Source organism: Lacerta agilis, chromosome 11 (assembly GCF_009819535.1).
Source record: "Lacerta agilis isolate rLacAgi1 chromosome 11, rLacAgi1.pri, whole genome shotgun sequence".
Taxonomy (NCBI): domain Eukaryota; kingdom Metazoa; phylum Chordata; class Lepidosauria; order Squamata; family Lacertidae; genus Lacerta; species Lacerta agilis.
Window position 1 is genome coordinate 27,441,043 of NC_046322.1, and position 16,393 is coordinate 27,457,435.

Here is a 16,393-nt window from a genome sequence, read left to right on the forward strand (position 1 = left end):
TTTGTATTTTTGCTCTTTATGATAATCAGAATTTACTTTGGAGAGAAAATACAACAACTGACAAAAGAAGTTGGTTGAAGGCAATCCTGTTCTAAAACCAGAATCAAGTATTGAGGCTAAAATTTACTTTCTTAAATTCAAGTCAGCAGTTTTATTGTAATGCTTTAACACACTTCTTTAACACACTTCTGAACTTCAGTAATTGCTCACAGTAGGATTGAATTATCTGATCAATAATCAATAATGTGAACTGTTTATGTCAATACACATAGAGATTTGCACAGCTTTAGCATCAGATATTGGGAGTTTCAGAAATGATGTATACATGGTGGTTATATCCTTTCTGAATTCCTAAAGAATCAATTTTTATAAAGAGGGACTTCTTGATTGTATGTTGAGCAAAATATGACTCTTGATTTGGCAGCAATAAGACAACAATACTACATTGTTTTCATTATTATGGTTCAGTGAATAAACTTTATTGGTGTCTACATAGAATCTACTGTTGTAGACTCATAGAGTTAGCCCATTCTGCAGAGTTGGATTATTAACAATACAGTGGTACTTCAGGTTACATACGCTTCAAGTTAAGAACTTTGCTTCAGGATAAGAACAGAAATCATGCTCTGGTGGCGCAGCAGCAGCGGGAGGTCCCATTAGCTAAAGTGGTGCTTCAGGTTAAGAACAGTTGGAACAAATTAGGTACGTAACCAGAGGTACCACTATACTGGAATATATCTCTTCCCCAGTCCTCTGGCTATCAAAAACCAGATGAAATTCAAGAGTCATACATTGTTTATAGAAAATTGGTTTTGGTAAGGCTTGTGTGATTGGGCCTTCCTTCCTCAAGGACCAGCTGTCAAAATATCCTTTGCCACAAAGATGGTGTTGTTAAAGAGGATGCTCCTTATCGAGGCTATGATTGAACATAGGATTGTAGGCATTGTATCAAGCATTTTGAGCTTGGTATTTTGGTCATTGACGCATTGAGTATGAAAGACTAGGACAGACCCTGGAATTCTACTATGTGTGTTCCTGCTTGCTATCCTTTAAAAATATGCCACATCATTTTGACTGTCCTCAGGGAAAGTCTCATACCAGAGCACATAAGTAATCATGCCTCAAAACTAAAAGATGCATATGATTGTTGCAAGGTCAACCAAGATACAGTTTTACTAGCTAAAGTTGGTGGAAAGTCTTCTGCTCACTGTTATAACCTGGGCAGCTAGGTTCAGCAGTGAATTTAGATCATGCCAGAGCTGTGAGCCTGAATGACCAAAAAGGGCTTCTAAGTACAATCACTAGTAGAAGACCTACTTCCTCTAAACTTCAAGATCTGCAAACAAGCATTATTTCAGTTGTGGCTGCTAGATAAGTGCGGAATATCAGATAGGAAAACAATGGCTGGCATCCAAAGAATTGCCACTGGAGACAAAGTGGGCTTCAGACTTTTAACAGACACCCCCCCCTGCTGTGTGGTGAACTTTTTTTTAAACTGAGGATTATTCAAAAACATTTTGTGATAGGACATAGATGGCAGTTTTTCAAAAGAAATAAAAGCCAACATTGCACTGATCAAGCCTTGCTCTTGAGCAGAGGTTGCCAAACTACGGTTCGCGGGCCTGATACGGCCCAACAAGCTCGTTAATCTGGCCAGCGAACCTTGCCGACCTTGCCACCCACTCGGTCAGTCTCCGCGCTAAACAGGCATGGCACAGAGGTTGACTTCCGCGATGTGGCATGGCTTCTGATTGGCTGCAGGAAGTTCCTGCAGTGAATCAGAAGCCACGAATGCCTCTGGGCGGGCGGCAATGCTGGCACGGCTTCTGATTGACTGCAGGAAGCTCCTGCAGCCAATGAAAAGCTGCGGATGATTCTGGGCTGGCGCCGCCCCTTCCTTCCTGCTGAGGCGGCCGAATGGGAAGGAAGTGGCAGCGACACGTAGGTTGCCTCCGTCTGCACCCCGCCGAGACAGAGAACGCTGACACTGCCGAAGATGAGGTGTCGGCGTGAGTGGCAGCGGCGGGGTGTGTGCGCTTTTGGGAGGGGGTGGGTCCGGCCCCCCACAAGATCTTAGGGACAGTGGACCGGCCCCCTCCTGAAAAAGTTTGCTGACCCCTGCTCTTGAGCCTGAGCAGATCTTTGAAACCCAAGCTATATATGGTGTATCAATATACAATTAAAATAAAATGTAATGAATAATGGAATGATATTTTGAAATTATTCTATTCTCTGTGTGTAACCTTTCAGTTAGGAAAACTTGTATTAGCATTTGTAATGGAAAAGTTAATTCATTGTTTTTGTATGCAGCTTGGCAAAAGAAAAGGTTATGTATGAAAAAGAAGCAAAACAGCAAGAAGAAAAGATTGAGAAAATGAAAGCTGAAGATTCTGAAAATTATGCAATTAAAAAACAGGTAAAGAACTTCATAGTTCATGAATATATGTTATCAGTTATTTTTAATTGAAAAGTATTATGTGTAAGTTGTTTTAAAAAAGTTTCAAATTTGTGTTTTTGTGGACATATAAAAAGAATATTTAGTGTTATACTAGAAGTTTCCAAGTTGAGGCCCCAGGGAAAGAAGTTAAACTTCCTCTCACCTGCCTGCACTGGACTGTGTATCTTCACTTTAGGTGTAAAAATGATTGCCTACATAGTTAATTCTAGAAATATTAATGGTTTGCAGAAATAGTAACAAAATAAGAATTGGGGTGAAATAACTGGTCATTGGTGCTCTGTAACAGGTTTCAAGGATTAGAAATTTTGCCTCCCCGCACAGTGCATGGCACTCCTCCAACCTGTGGAGTTGCAGTTATCCTATCAGTCAGCCCTCGGGTCTGCAGATGCTGTTGCTGAAAAGCAGGTCAGCTCTGAGTAAGGCCTCCCTCATCCATGATCGGATTATGAATGAGGAGGTTGATCTAGTCTGTTTCACTGAGACCTAGGTAGGTGAGCAGGGTGGAGTTGATGCAGCATCATAGCAAACTTGAGCGTTTGTTTTGGGGGTGGGTGTTGCTGTAGTCTGTAGATATTCCATCTCTCTTTCCAGGCAATCTTTTCAGGACTTCATAGGGCCTGTCCCAACATGACACCAGCCCAATGCATTGGAAGGCCACAATCTGGACCTTGTTTTCTCAACTGGACAGGAAGAGGATGATCTGAAAGGGGGGGTGATATTGACATCATTTCCTTATCATAATATCACTTCCTGTTGAGATTTAGGCTTTCATCACCTTTTCCCCTTTGCAGAGATGGGGAACCTATTAGGGTGGTTTGCCCCTAGAGGCTGATGGATCCAATGAGTTTCCAGAGGACTCTGGGGAAATTTTTAGATGCTGTAAGTGGCACTCCTGTCAAAGCCCTGACCAACCTCAGGAACACGCAAATGGCTTGGGCCATTGACACGATTGCCCCTGATCACCCTATCCCACTTCGTGTAGTCTGCTTGGTTTCTTAGTATACTCCAAAGCTTAGGGCAAGGAAACAAGCTGGAAGACAACTCAAACACAACTAGAAGAAATATCTGGTTGAATGCAGTCAAATACTGGTGAGGGCTCATCATTGAGCCTACCTAGTGGTAGTAAAGGCACCAAAGAAGGCATACTTTGCTGCCTCCATTGCATCCTCATTGTGCTGTCCAGCAGAGCTTTTCTGGTTAGTGCAGGGCTTCTTACCATCTGACCTGAAAGAGGTGGCAGAACTGATGGTAGCTGTGACTTGGTTGCAAAGCTTTTTAAGGATAAGATCGCTTATATCCACAGCAGATGAATCTCAAGGGGTGTCCAGAGCATGGTCCAGTCCTGTTCTGAGTTTCAGTTAGTAAAGCTCGAGGATGTGGATGTGGATGGGTAGGTGGCACTGCTTTGCAGTGGTTCCGGTCCTACTTGGTTGGTTGTTTCCAGAGAGTGATGTTTGGGGACTGCTCTTCAGCCCTTTGAAAGCTTCAGTGTTGGGTTCCTCGGGGTTCAATTTTATCCCCCAAGATCTACATGAAACTGCTGAGTGGGATCATCCGGAGTTTTGGAGTACGCTGTCAGCATATGCTAATGGAACATAGCTCTACTTCTCCTTTCCATCTGCAGGTGTGACAGTGGATGCGCTGGACTGCTGTCTTGCTTCTACAATGTCTTGCTTCTATAATAAACTGAAGCTCAGTCCAGTTGAGAGTGATGCACTCATAGTAGGTTGTTCCCTAGACCAGATAATTGGGAGGTTGCCTGCTCTTGATTGGGTTACACCCCCTCTAAATATGTGTTTATGTAGTTTAGGGGTATTTCTGGATCCATTGCTTGTTGCTTGAGGTTCAGGTGGTCTTGGTGGTGTGGAGTGCCTTCTATCAGCTTGGGTTGGTGTCAGGTGCACCCCTATCCAAAGAGGCATAGCCTAACTTCTGTTGTCTGTGCTCTGGTAACCTCTATGCTAGATTACTACAATGTGTTATATGCAAGACTGCCTTTGAAAGGTTTGGAAACTTCAGCTGGTGCAACATTCAGGGGCCAGGGTAAGACAGTTTGAGCACATTACTACTACACTGAGCCTACTGCACTGGCTTCCAGTTAAGTGTCTGGGTTGTTTTCTGCTGCTCCAGAGAAGCGGACACGGAGCAATGGATTCAAACTACAAGAAAGAAGATTCCACCTAAACATTAGGAAGAACTTCCTGACAGTAAGAGCTGTTCGACAGTGGAATTTCCTGCCAAGGAGTGTGGTGGAGTCTCCTTCTTTGGAAGGAATGCTTTGATGGTGTTTCCTGCTTGGCAGGGGGTTGGACTGGATTTCCCTTGTGGTCTCTTCCAACTCTATGATTCTAAGATTCTATGAATTCAAACGGCTGCACTTGACCTATAAAGCTTTAAACAGATGAACCAGAGTGAACCTGGCAGTCATAATCTGAAGCCAATCATCGTATGAAGCCTTTCTTTGTGTGCCACTGTCATGGTCTGGTCTACAGGTGAATGAAGTCCCAGCAGAGGACTTCAGGACCGGGGGCAAGATGGCGAGGTGGGAGCAGGAACGGGAGTCCAGGAGTCAGGAAGCCAAGGGTCCAAGGGTCAGGAACCAGGAGCCAAGGGTCCAAGGATCAGGAAGTGTGTTGCTGTGGCAAAGAGCTGAAGGGAAATGCTGACCACCAGGTGCAGTGAGTTACCAAGCAGCCTCACCTGTGGGGCCTCTCCAGAACAAACTTAGGAAAGCCCCAGTCCTGAGAAGCCCTGCTGGTCACGGGGCCTGGCTCCTGCACGCACTCCTGACAGCCACCTCAACAAGAGCTCTGGTGGGTAGCAACATGAGAATTGGACCTTTTCAGCAGTGGCTCCCTCCCCGTTTCTGGGGTACTCACCCCAGCAAAAACATTTCTCTATAATCAGGCCTTTGGCTGATTAACATTCTATGTCCTTTTAAATCTGTTTTTGGGAGGGAGATTATTGGTTTGTTTTTGTTTTATTATGTATATTTTGTGTTCTCATTCTGTATTTTCATGTTGTGAACCACCCTGTGACCTTTGAATGGAGGGCAGTATTTAAATTTAATAAATAAATAAAATAAATTATTCGTAGTCTATAGAAACTGATTTGCCTTAAGTTACAGTGCCCATCACTTTTATGGCTTATAGGGTATCTTAGACATTCTATTGGAATTGTGTAGACTGTCCTGGTGCTGTTGTATAACTATATAAACGTGGATTCTGTGGTCTTTAATTGCCCTCAAGTTGATACACATGAGGTCTTTTAGATCCCTGATCCCTTATGCATGCATCATTTCTTTTAACTGAAAGCCTCTTGAGTTATGGTTGTTGTTGTTGTTTAAAAAATACCAAATGTTAACACCCCTTAACTAAATTGCTGCATCATCATGAGAAGCTATTATGCTATTTTAATGATAGTTTGCTAAGAGACATTTAGACTCAATACCATGGACATAAAGTGCTCCCCAATTTGCTCTCCCCCTTTTAGTTTAGGTGCTCTATCTTTCTAGTGAAATCCACAAAGGGAAGGAGTTTAACAACTTCAGTGCAAGTGTTCCTGATGTTGTAAGAAAGTACATAGAGTAAGTTATGGTATCAATAAGAAAAATAGTTCCACACATTTTTATACTGAAGAGTGTCAATATTCCCCCTGCCCTCAATGTCTGTTTTTCCTCCTTAAGTATTCTCAAGGTAGTAAAACACTTAACAGTGGGTGAAGTGCATTGGGAAGTAGACTTTGGTTGCCATTGAAGTAGAGCTGACATTTTTGATGAAAAGTTATAGATGTCACCCTGTGTATCACCTTGGTGGAGAATTGTCATATGGCTAAACTAGACAAGAACGGACATAGAAGATACTTGATCAGGATCTTCACACATCAACGAGCAATTTTGCAATACTGATTTCAGGATTGGGTGAGGCAGGCTAACACATTGCACCAGTGTCTTTTCTCTGATTCTAACATATTAACTCCACTGGGAAAAACATGGGTAGCTGTCCCCCCCCCCCCAAAAAGCTAATAGTAGCTAGAAAGGAAGAATTGGGGAATAGTGTAGGAAGTACCCCATCTGCCACTGTTGTATTCCCAGCATTGAAAGTGGTTGTGTAGAAAGAAAGAAAAACAGATGATTCTGATCATGGATCTCTTACATTTTGCATACTTTGGTCCACAATTACATGTGGACCTTGAAATCTGTTCTGGTTATCATAGTTGGAAGCTCAATGTCACATTGTTTGAGATATCTTGGTCTAGTGGCTATTAAGAAGCTACTTTAATTCCTTTTGGTACCACAGTGCTTTATAGGTTGAAAGAAGCAACAAGATTATAAAATAAATTCAGAATGGGAGCTTCTCGTCACTGGAGTTGTTGCTTGTTTTCTGAAGACAGAACATATACTCTGTCTACGTGTCAGCCATATTGTGGACATTTTTTTTCCATGACTACAAGTGCTTGCAGTTGCACACACAAGATTCTGCTTAAATTGCTTAAATATAATTGTGTGAGGGCTTAAAATTCATATGATTGTTGTAAGAATTATTACACTTAATAGATCTGTTAATTAATTTTCATTTCTATCCAGGCTGGATACATGATAGAATTAGCTGTTTACACCACATTTTCAGTGCATGATTTTGAGGGTTAAAAACATTCCATGATTTTGTATGCAATTACAAAATTGTTTTCTGTAGATGTATGCAAGATGTTCAAATTCAGTGGGGTGCCAGACCAGTAATTTTGCTCAAAAAGCATGGTGAGAATAATCTCTTTCCTAAAATGAAGCCCAAGAATGAGTAATAACTTTTTATGCATGATAAGCATCAAAAATATGAGCCTGCTGGTCTTTGGTTTTCATTTTACTTTACCTTTGTCTTTTAGTCAGAACCTCCTGCAGTGAGCATACAATGTGATCAATAACTCAATAACTTTTTTCATGCAGTAATTATCTCTGTGTGGTATTATCTGAACACTGTTTTTATTTATTACCAAAAAGATGCAGGAGATATTTATATAACCAGCTGATCCCATTTTGGACGAAGCTGTTTTTGACAGCAGGGGAAATAGTTTATATTAAATAGTTTTTAAAAACAAATATTTCATGGAAAGCTTTTGAGCAGATCTTGCTTTGGTTTTTAAAAGTATTCCTGAGTACTTTAAAAAAAAATATTGTATATATGAGTAACTTCAATAGGTTTGCATTATTTTAAGCAGCTAACTTATACAGTGGAGTTGTGTACTAAAGTTGAATAGTTCATATACTTAATAAGCTTCCATTTTGCAGATTGAGGTCTTGCAAGAATCTCGAATGATGATTCCTGATTGCCAACGCAGATTAGAAGCTGCACATGCGGATCTTGCTCAGCTATTAGTAAGTACAAAAGAAACAACATTTTGTAGAGCTTTCAACTGAATATTTTTAGTTGATAGATCAAAGGTATATAAGCGGTTGGTTGGTTGGTTGGTTGGTTGATCATGCATATGTCTCATTGCTACCAAAACTTCAACAAATAAACATTTCAGAAATACTGAAGGAACTCTGAGAACCTAAACCAAACCTGCCATCAGTCTAAGAAGCAAAGTGGATGGGGGGGGGGGTAAAAATAATGCAGTGGGACTGAGTGTTCTCTCTCCACAATTCCCCACTTAAACTTTAGGCCCATATGAAACAGGATTTGAAATCTGCTTTAGACCTTGGTTTCAAAGTTTATTTAAGATAGAACCTTCATAGCATTAATCTTGGCTAAGATTTGTTGCAAGTTGCCAGGGGACTTTAAAACTAAATATAATAAAGTGAAGAGCTATGTTAGGTCTGTACTGGTGTCAACATTTTTGTTGAATCCAGGTGCTTACTATCACAATACTGCCAAAGAAAAATGCACATTTTGCCCCTAAAAACAACAACTCCATAGAATTATTTGGAGTAGCAATCATTATCTTAATCATTGATTGAACTAATTGCTCCAAAGTTAGGCTATTAGAATCACTGGTACACATACTAACATTGTTTTTGAAGGTTTTCTACTTGGTTGCTTTTCTATATACCTCCCAAAACTTCACCTCCTTGGAACTCAATGGAAAAGTGAAATGGAGTTCAGTATCATTTGCATATTAGTGGCATTGCACTCCAAATTCCTGGTTAACCTATTCCAGCTGTTTCATGTAGATTTTATGCTCTGCATCCATTACATTTATACTTATCTGATCAAGGCAGAACAGAGCGGTACTATGACTTATTTTGATTGGGACACTATACTTCTGTTGATGCAGCCTAGAATAGCATTAGCTTTTTTTGCTACTGCATCACACTGTTGATTCATGTTAAGCTTGTGGTCTCCTTTTCACATGTGCTATGGGCAAGCCAGCTGTCCTCCATCTTACACTGCAGCTGGTTCATCCTGCCTAAGTGTAGAACCTTACATTTGTTTCTATTGAAATTCATTTTGTTTGTTTAGGTCCAGTTCTCCAATCTGTTAGGGTCTTTTTTAATCCTGATTCTGTCTTTACGGCATTAGCTATCCCTTGCAGTTTAGTGTCATCTGCAGATTTGATGAGCATCCCCTCAATTCCTTTATCCAAGTCATTTCGAAAGACATTGAACAACAGTGGGTCCTGTTTTAGAGAAACCCATGCTGGGTCTTAGTAATCACAGCATCCTTTTCTAAGTGTTCACAGACCAGCTGTTGAATTATCTGTTCTAGGACCTTTCCTGGTATTGAAGACAGGCTGACCGGTCTTCTATTTTCCCCTTCTTGAAGATGGGGGACAACATTTGCCTGTTTCCAGTCTGCAGGGACTTCACCTGTTCCCCAAGAATTCTCTAAAATTACAGACAGAGTTAAACTCCTTTAGTACCTTTGAGCAGAGCTCATCAGACCCTGGATATTTATTCATTCAAAATAGCTAGGTGTTCCATTACCTATCTTGGGCTGCAGCTCCCTCCTTGCATCATTTATTCTGGTATCACCAGGTTGGATACCAGGTTGGGTTGCTTTCCTCCTGGGTGAAAACAGAGGTAAAGTAGTAGTTGAGCAGTTCTGCCTTCTCTCTGTCACCCCAGCAGCATTTCTCTCATCTTCTCCACGCAGAAGACCGATTATTTGCGTGCTGTTCTCCTTGCTGTGAATGTAGCCAAATAAACTCTTTAAAATTATTTTAAACCAGTCTTGCAAGCCTACATATTTATATTTTATTGAAAAATTTCTGTGAGAAAATAAAGTAAATGAACAGAAAAAATATTAAAAAATAAAAGGGGAGAAATACTTAAAATTGTGATACAATACAAAATACAGTGGTACCTCGGGTTACATACTTCATATGTAACCTGAAGTGTAGGTAACCTAAGGTACCACTGTACTCTCAATCATCCTTCCATGCTCCAAGTCATGGATCTCTTCACAAGTGTACACATCCATTACATTTAATGCTGCTCCTCCTTCCTTCCTGTTTGGTCTATTCCTTTTGAATAGACCCTCATTTTATACATTCCAGTCATGAGCCTCACCCTACCATGTTTCCATAATGCCTTTTAGATAATATTTGCCATACTGTTTTAAGAGCTCAAATTCAACTTGCTTGTTTTCCATACTCCATGCATTAGTATAGAGACAACTGAAACAATGCATTTTATTCCCTCCAGTTGATTCCTTCTTGTAGTTTTTTGCTCTTTAGCATGTTTTTTTTAAGCACCACCTCAGTTTCCTGTGCATCCATGAAGCTATTATCCCAGTACCAGGTATTCCCCTGTCATATGTAATATTGTCTCTATCCCCCTCAAGAGGGGGACAGTTTTGTCATCTGCTGGAGCACCAGGGCAATAGAAACATCTTCCTTGCTTTGGCAATGAATGTGATAACAAAGCTTTCAGATTTTACTATTGTTTGAGACTGATTAGCATAGAGGAAGTCAAAATATGGATAATTAAGCAGGGGCTGGGTACTTCTTTCCTTTGGGATTCATGCTAGCACTTTAAATGGGAACACTTCTTTGCAAGATTGTGTGGATTTATGATTAAAAGCTAAAGGTTGGATTTCAGCGGGCCAAAAATCATTTATTAAAGGTCAGTGTGTTTTCAAAATTGGGCCTATGCAGTGAGAAGTAAGCACCGTAGCTCATTACCATATCACCCTTTACCAATTCACTATCCTAATACTGTCAATTGAACCTAATAAACTGGGTATTATGTCATGTTCTGCTGCTGATATTGGGTATCACTCAATCTTTATTGGCATAGAAAAAGTGCATTGTATACATGGATCAGAACACAACACAGTTAACAAAACATAGTAAGAGATACTTTAGGATAAAACAGTCCAGTGAGGTACGAAAATGGCTCTTAGGACCTATGGTGACATAATTTCATAGTGTCACTCAAAAATCTTACCACATTCTCCACAACGTCATTGCTACGATTGTTCAGCAGATAAGACACCCTGGAAGAGTCTGTGCAATAACTCCTTTCCTTCAGTAAGGAGGTCAAATGCTTATCATATATTTTTGCATAAATTGGGAAGTAAAATAAAATGTGTGTGATGGATTCAACCTGTTTTGTGCCATAAGGACAGTATCTTTCAGAGTATGGGATATTTGAGAATCTATCTGGCAAAACTGCAAATGGTAAGATGTTAAATTGCCAAGGAAAGATCTCTGCGTAGGTGGGAATCGTAAAGCTGATGTAAATATGGAGTGTCCTGGCCAAACGAGAGTGGAATTCCCAACCCCAATGGGGAACAGGTTTTATTGGCTGTACTGCAAAGGGTTTGGAATTCAGTCTCTTGGATTCTCCACTTGATTATCTGGAATACTTCCACTTGTGGGCTCTGCAGAAAGCTGGGCTCATTGCAATCCAAACTGGATACTGAGTAATATCCAGTGTTACTCAGAATAGACCCACTGAAATCCATGCACTCACTCTGTGTATGACTAACATTGGATATCACCCTATATGTTGGGAACTGAAGTGCTAAAACCTCCTTCATGATGCATATCAAAGTAAACAAATAGTTTTAAGCTTTAATAATTTTTAAAATAGTGAAAAGTGTGCTTTGTTTAATTTCAGGAAAATGAAAAAGAGTTGGAAGAAGCTGAAGAATATAAAGAAGCACGTTCGGTACTTGACTCAATAAAGTTAGAAGCCTAGATAGAGTACTGAAAAATCAATGTATGCTTTGGGTCCATTGTTACATAAATGGTCAAACATTAGTAAAATGTATTCCCTAAAGTAGTGTTAGGAATGATGATGTGCTCAAATGATCTGTACCTTTTTTCAAAACCATTTTTGAAAGTTGTAAAATCCACAATACAAATTACAAATAAAAACAAAAAGAACAAGCCCAGAGAGCATTTTTCCTTATGATTTGTAATACAGAACATATCTTACAGAAGTACAACAGTATTCAGAAACACACATCTATATACAGTCTACAAAAGCCTGGGCTGCTTTGTACAGTATACAGTTTAAGCACTTTATGTGTAATCTTGGTGTTTTAGCATAAAGGTCCTGAAGCACCTGCACTTATTTTCCTTTGTATACAAGAGAGTGAAAGTTGTGGAGATCTTGATATATCTTGTCTGTAAAGGGAGTACAGTGGAAATCTGACAACACATCTCAGGACTTTGTAGTTTCTAATTGCTGTGGCATTTAGGTGTGCTCTCAAAATAAGGCTCAAAGGAAGTTGGGTCTGGAAGAAGTTATGTAAACCACTGTGTTATTATGACTATAATTCTCTCTTGCCTTCTAATTCTGAGATCCTATAGATTCTAATATCCAAATTGTGATTCCTATTTTTTAAATCCATGTTTTCAGCTTTCCCCCCCGATAGACTTGATTGGTATTTCAACCCCATGTTTATAGCCATATTTGCCATGTCTGATAGCTTAGTTGCTGCTTTGGTCGCTTAAAAAATGCCTTGATAATAGCTGCCCATTCCGTAGTTAATTATTTTAATGCTGCAGCTATGAAGCAGTTCTTAACCCCTCTCCCTTAAACAGTGTTGCTTTCTGGTGGGTTAAGTGTTTAATGGAGATGTCATATCCATGTTGTGTAAGGATATAGGAGCTGTGTAACACTATGTGCTGAGAGCAGTATTGTAGAAGTAAGAGCATGAGAAGTGGCTAAGAAAAGAATACCATGCGAAACATGGAAATATGTGCCCTTTAAGGGAGAGAGAAATTTATTCCACCTTTCTACTATCTACCCTATTTCTGTTGTTGTATTGTTATAAAATATGGAAAAACATTATTGAAAAGAAAAACAATTAAAATGGTTTGACATCATGTACATTTTGGGCCTGTGATGGATTTGCATTACTTTTCTGCCTTCAGAGAAAAGACAGAACAAAATCATTTGACCTCTCAAAACCAAGGTCCGGAAGAAACAAAGAAACCACACAACAACTGGACATGAGGGATACGATTAGGATTGCCTAGTCAGTAGAGCATGAGTCTCATAATCATGTGGGTTTGAGCTCCATGTAGAGCAAAAGATTCCTGCATTGCAGGGGGTTGGACTAGATGACCCTTGGGATCCCTTCCAATTCTTTGACTTTGACTCTAAAGGATCTGGAAACTCAGCCTTATGAGGAACAGCTGAGGGAGTTGAGTATGTTTAACCTGGATAAGAGGATAATGAGAGGGAGATATAGCCATCTTCAGATATCTAAGGGGCTGTCACATGGAAGATGCAGCAAGCTTGTTTTCTGCTCTGGAGGATAGGACCTGTACCAGTGGATTTGTTACAATAAAGGAGATTCTAACTAAACATCAGAAAGAACTTTCTGAAAGTAAGACCTTTTAGAAAGTAGAACGGACTTCCTCGGGAGGTTGTGGACTTGTTCCTTGGAAGTTTTTAAGCAGAGGTTGGATGGTCATCTGTCATGGATGCTTCAGCTGAGATCCCTGCATTGTAGGGGGTTGGACTAGATGACCCTTGGGGACCCTTCCAACTCTGCAATTCTAGGATTCTATTATTCTGGCCGTTTTGATATGTAAATGTTAGGAAAACAAGAAGTGAAAGTGATAGAGAAAGTTTATTGTTCTTGCTGAGGTGTGTGTCTGCAGGTCCTTTTCCCCATCCCCACAACATATAGCTATAGCAGGGGTTCTAAACCCACAAGCTGCATTCAGATGGTCCAGGGTATGTCTGTGAATTTGTTGTTGAAGACAGGAGATGGCCCATCCATCTCATTAAAGATTTATACTGATTTTTGAATTGTATTTTATTGCTTCTTTTATTTCTTACCTTGTATTTTATTGTATTCTATGGAATTTAGATTGTAACACAATATATGAAGAAATAAAAAAGCAATAAAATAACAATTAAGAATCATCAGCATCTAGCACACTGCATTATAATTACTACAACAGGCAGAAAAATCATTAAGTAGTCTGCCAAGAACCACAGCAATTTTCAAGTGGTCTGGGGAGTGGGAAAGTCTGGGAACTACTGAGAAAGTCGAATTAATTTTATTCAGAAGAGCCTTGGAAAGAGAGTAGGTCTTACCCAGGTTTGAACAGAAGCAAATTATTAGCAATCATAGTGCATTTTTGCTGAACTGAATTATTTTGGAGTGAGAAGAAATTTACCCATACAGAGAGAGAGAGAGATGTATAAATATGCACACACGCAGAAACTATATATGCTAGGGGAAAGGGTTCTTGCCAAAGATAAACCAGTTTTGTGGGGTGAAGGGGTGTTGAGGGGTGTTAAACATGGAATCTCACATCAGCACTGAATAAAATGCTATATCCCAGCAAAAGCTGCAGCAAATGAATCCTTGATCATTTGTTTCTGCTCTGTGATGCAAATTAAATGTGGATTAAAATGAATTTACGGGATGGGGAGGTTCTGTTACGTAACCATGTTAACTTCCCACCCTTTTTACTTTATTGGTACTTGTTGGTAGATCAGAACTTTAGGGATTAAATTGGGGACTTGGTAATAAACATGTTATTTGTAAACCATACAAAAGTACAAGTATTCCCAAACAGCACTCACTGTCCAGTTATTTCCTGCCACCTCTGGTCACTGCCTGCTGGGGATGCAATGCTTTGCTAGAAATAACTGTATTAATATTGTGTGCAGTGACCCTGTTAATTCCCCAGCGCATGCATCTAGTGAGCAACTGTCTCCTTTGCCAGAGTGCTTGCAAGTAACAGAACCCAACTTACAGGCATAACATTGCTTGGGCTTCTCTGAATAAATCAGTTTATGAATTACATTACTGACTGAAAGATGTCATGCAAAAGTGCGCTCATAATTAATTTTTAAAGGCTAAAGCTACATTTATTTATATAGATGATTTATATACTGCCACAGGGTAGTTTACAACAAAGCAAACAGATAATAACATGATCCTTTAAAAGGTAACAAACCACAGAACAATTATTAACAGAATCAGCAGCAGCAATCTAGTCTCTTCTCCAATTTTTTTTGAAAAAGATTTTAAATAACCACAAAAAAATGTAGAGAGGGCCAGATGCACCTCAGAAGGAAGGAAATTCCATGTACGAGGAGCTGCTATTGAAAAAATTCCTACCTGCCCCCCACCCACCACCATGTACCTCATACTAAAGAGGGTCCACCAGGGAGGCCACATTTGCTGATCTTGGAGCACAGACCGGTTGACATGGAAGAAGGTGCTCTTGCTGGGACCCAAGCCATTTAGCATCTTGAACTGGACCTGGAAGACAATTAGCAACCATTGTATTCATTAAGATGAGTAATAAGTTCATGACCTGCTGCCCCTAGCAGCATTTTTGCTTCAGCAATTTTCAGACCATCTTCAAGGGTAGCCCTAGTCCAGCCTGGAGGTTACCAGAGCATGAGTAACCATGGTCAAACGATGCCTGTAAAAATGGCCATAGCTTGCACCAGGGGAAACTGCATAGTTGCTCCTAGCCACTGAGGCCACCTGGGCAAAGATAGTTCCAGGAACAACCCCAAATTATGCAGCTGGTTCTTCAAGGTGAGTGAAACCCTATTAAGAACAGATAGTTCTGGAAATCGGAAACCCACTTATGGCACTTCCATATTGTCTGGATTTAGCTTCAGTTTGTTGGTGAACATCCAGCCCATTGCTGCCTGATTGAGCACTTTCACTGCCTTTTGAGGTACTGATGAAACAGAGATAGAGCTGGGTGCTGGTGAGACCTAACTCCAAATCCCCTGATGACTGGTCCCAGCAGTTTCATATAGATGTTAAATAGCATGCTTAACAAAACTGAACCCTCCCAAGACCCTGCAGGAAAGCTCCCATGTGGCCAAGCAAAAGTCACCCAATCTCTGAAAAAGTCTTTGGAGATACGAGTTGCACCACTGCAAATTCATTACACTCCTTTAAAATGACCAGGAGGGAAATATGTATTCTCACCTGTGTCCCCACCACCACACACATACACATTTCTGTTAACTTAAAAAACAGGTGTGAGGATTCCATGCTTTGAAATTGCCATTCCTAATCAAGCATATGATTTTGGCTCAATTGTTCATGCTGTTGCTTGATTTTGGTCAATATTTAGAACAAACAAAGGAACCTTGATTTAAAATGTATCTGTTTTGCAAGTTGGAGTGCAATGATGTAGAATCTCCTTTCTACCTCCCTGCACTCCCCCATATTCTCCCCAAATCTGCTCTGAAGGGTTGGGGAAGACCTAAAACAGATGTCGGTGGAGTGCAAGGAAGAGGAGAGGGAGGAGACGTTTCATTTCATGTGTTTCCCTTGCTGGTTCAATGGGACATGCATAGCAGAACTTGCTGGTGTACTAAGGGTTCCTATAGGAGGAGAAAAAGGGAATGACAGAATTAGCGATGCCATTTTTTTTGTTTCAATAGGCTGGAAGCAATATTCAAAGCAAGGCTCAAAGAACTGCTTTTGGATACATACTCAAGAATCACAAAAACAAACAATCCCAATGTATTTTCAGAGCATTTATTTT

The 16,393-nt window shown here is 40.2% G+C and overlaps 1 protein-coding gene across 1 annotated transcript in view; it reads left to right on the plus strand.

Moving 5' to 3' along the window:
- The window catches only part of TBCA (tubulin folding cofactor A), a 34,506-nt gene extending 22,713 nt beyond the window's left edge, over positions 1-11,793 (plus strand). Inside the window, exons 2-4 of the mRNA XM_033163889.1 lie at positions 2,311-2,416; positions 7,743-7,829; positions 11,517-11,793. Of these exons, the coding sequence (XP_033019780.1) occupies positions 2,311-2,416; positions 7,743-7,829; positions 11,517-11,597 (274 nt within the window). The 3' untranslated portion in view covers positions 11,598-11,793. The remainder of the gene's footprint in view (positions 1-2,310; positions 2,417-7,742; positions 7,830-11,516) is intronic.
- The last annotated feature ends 4,600 nt before the right edge of the window (positions 11,794-16,393 follow it).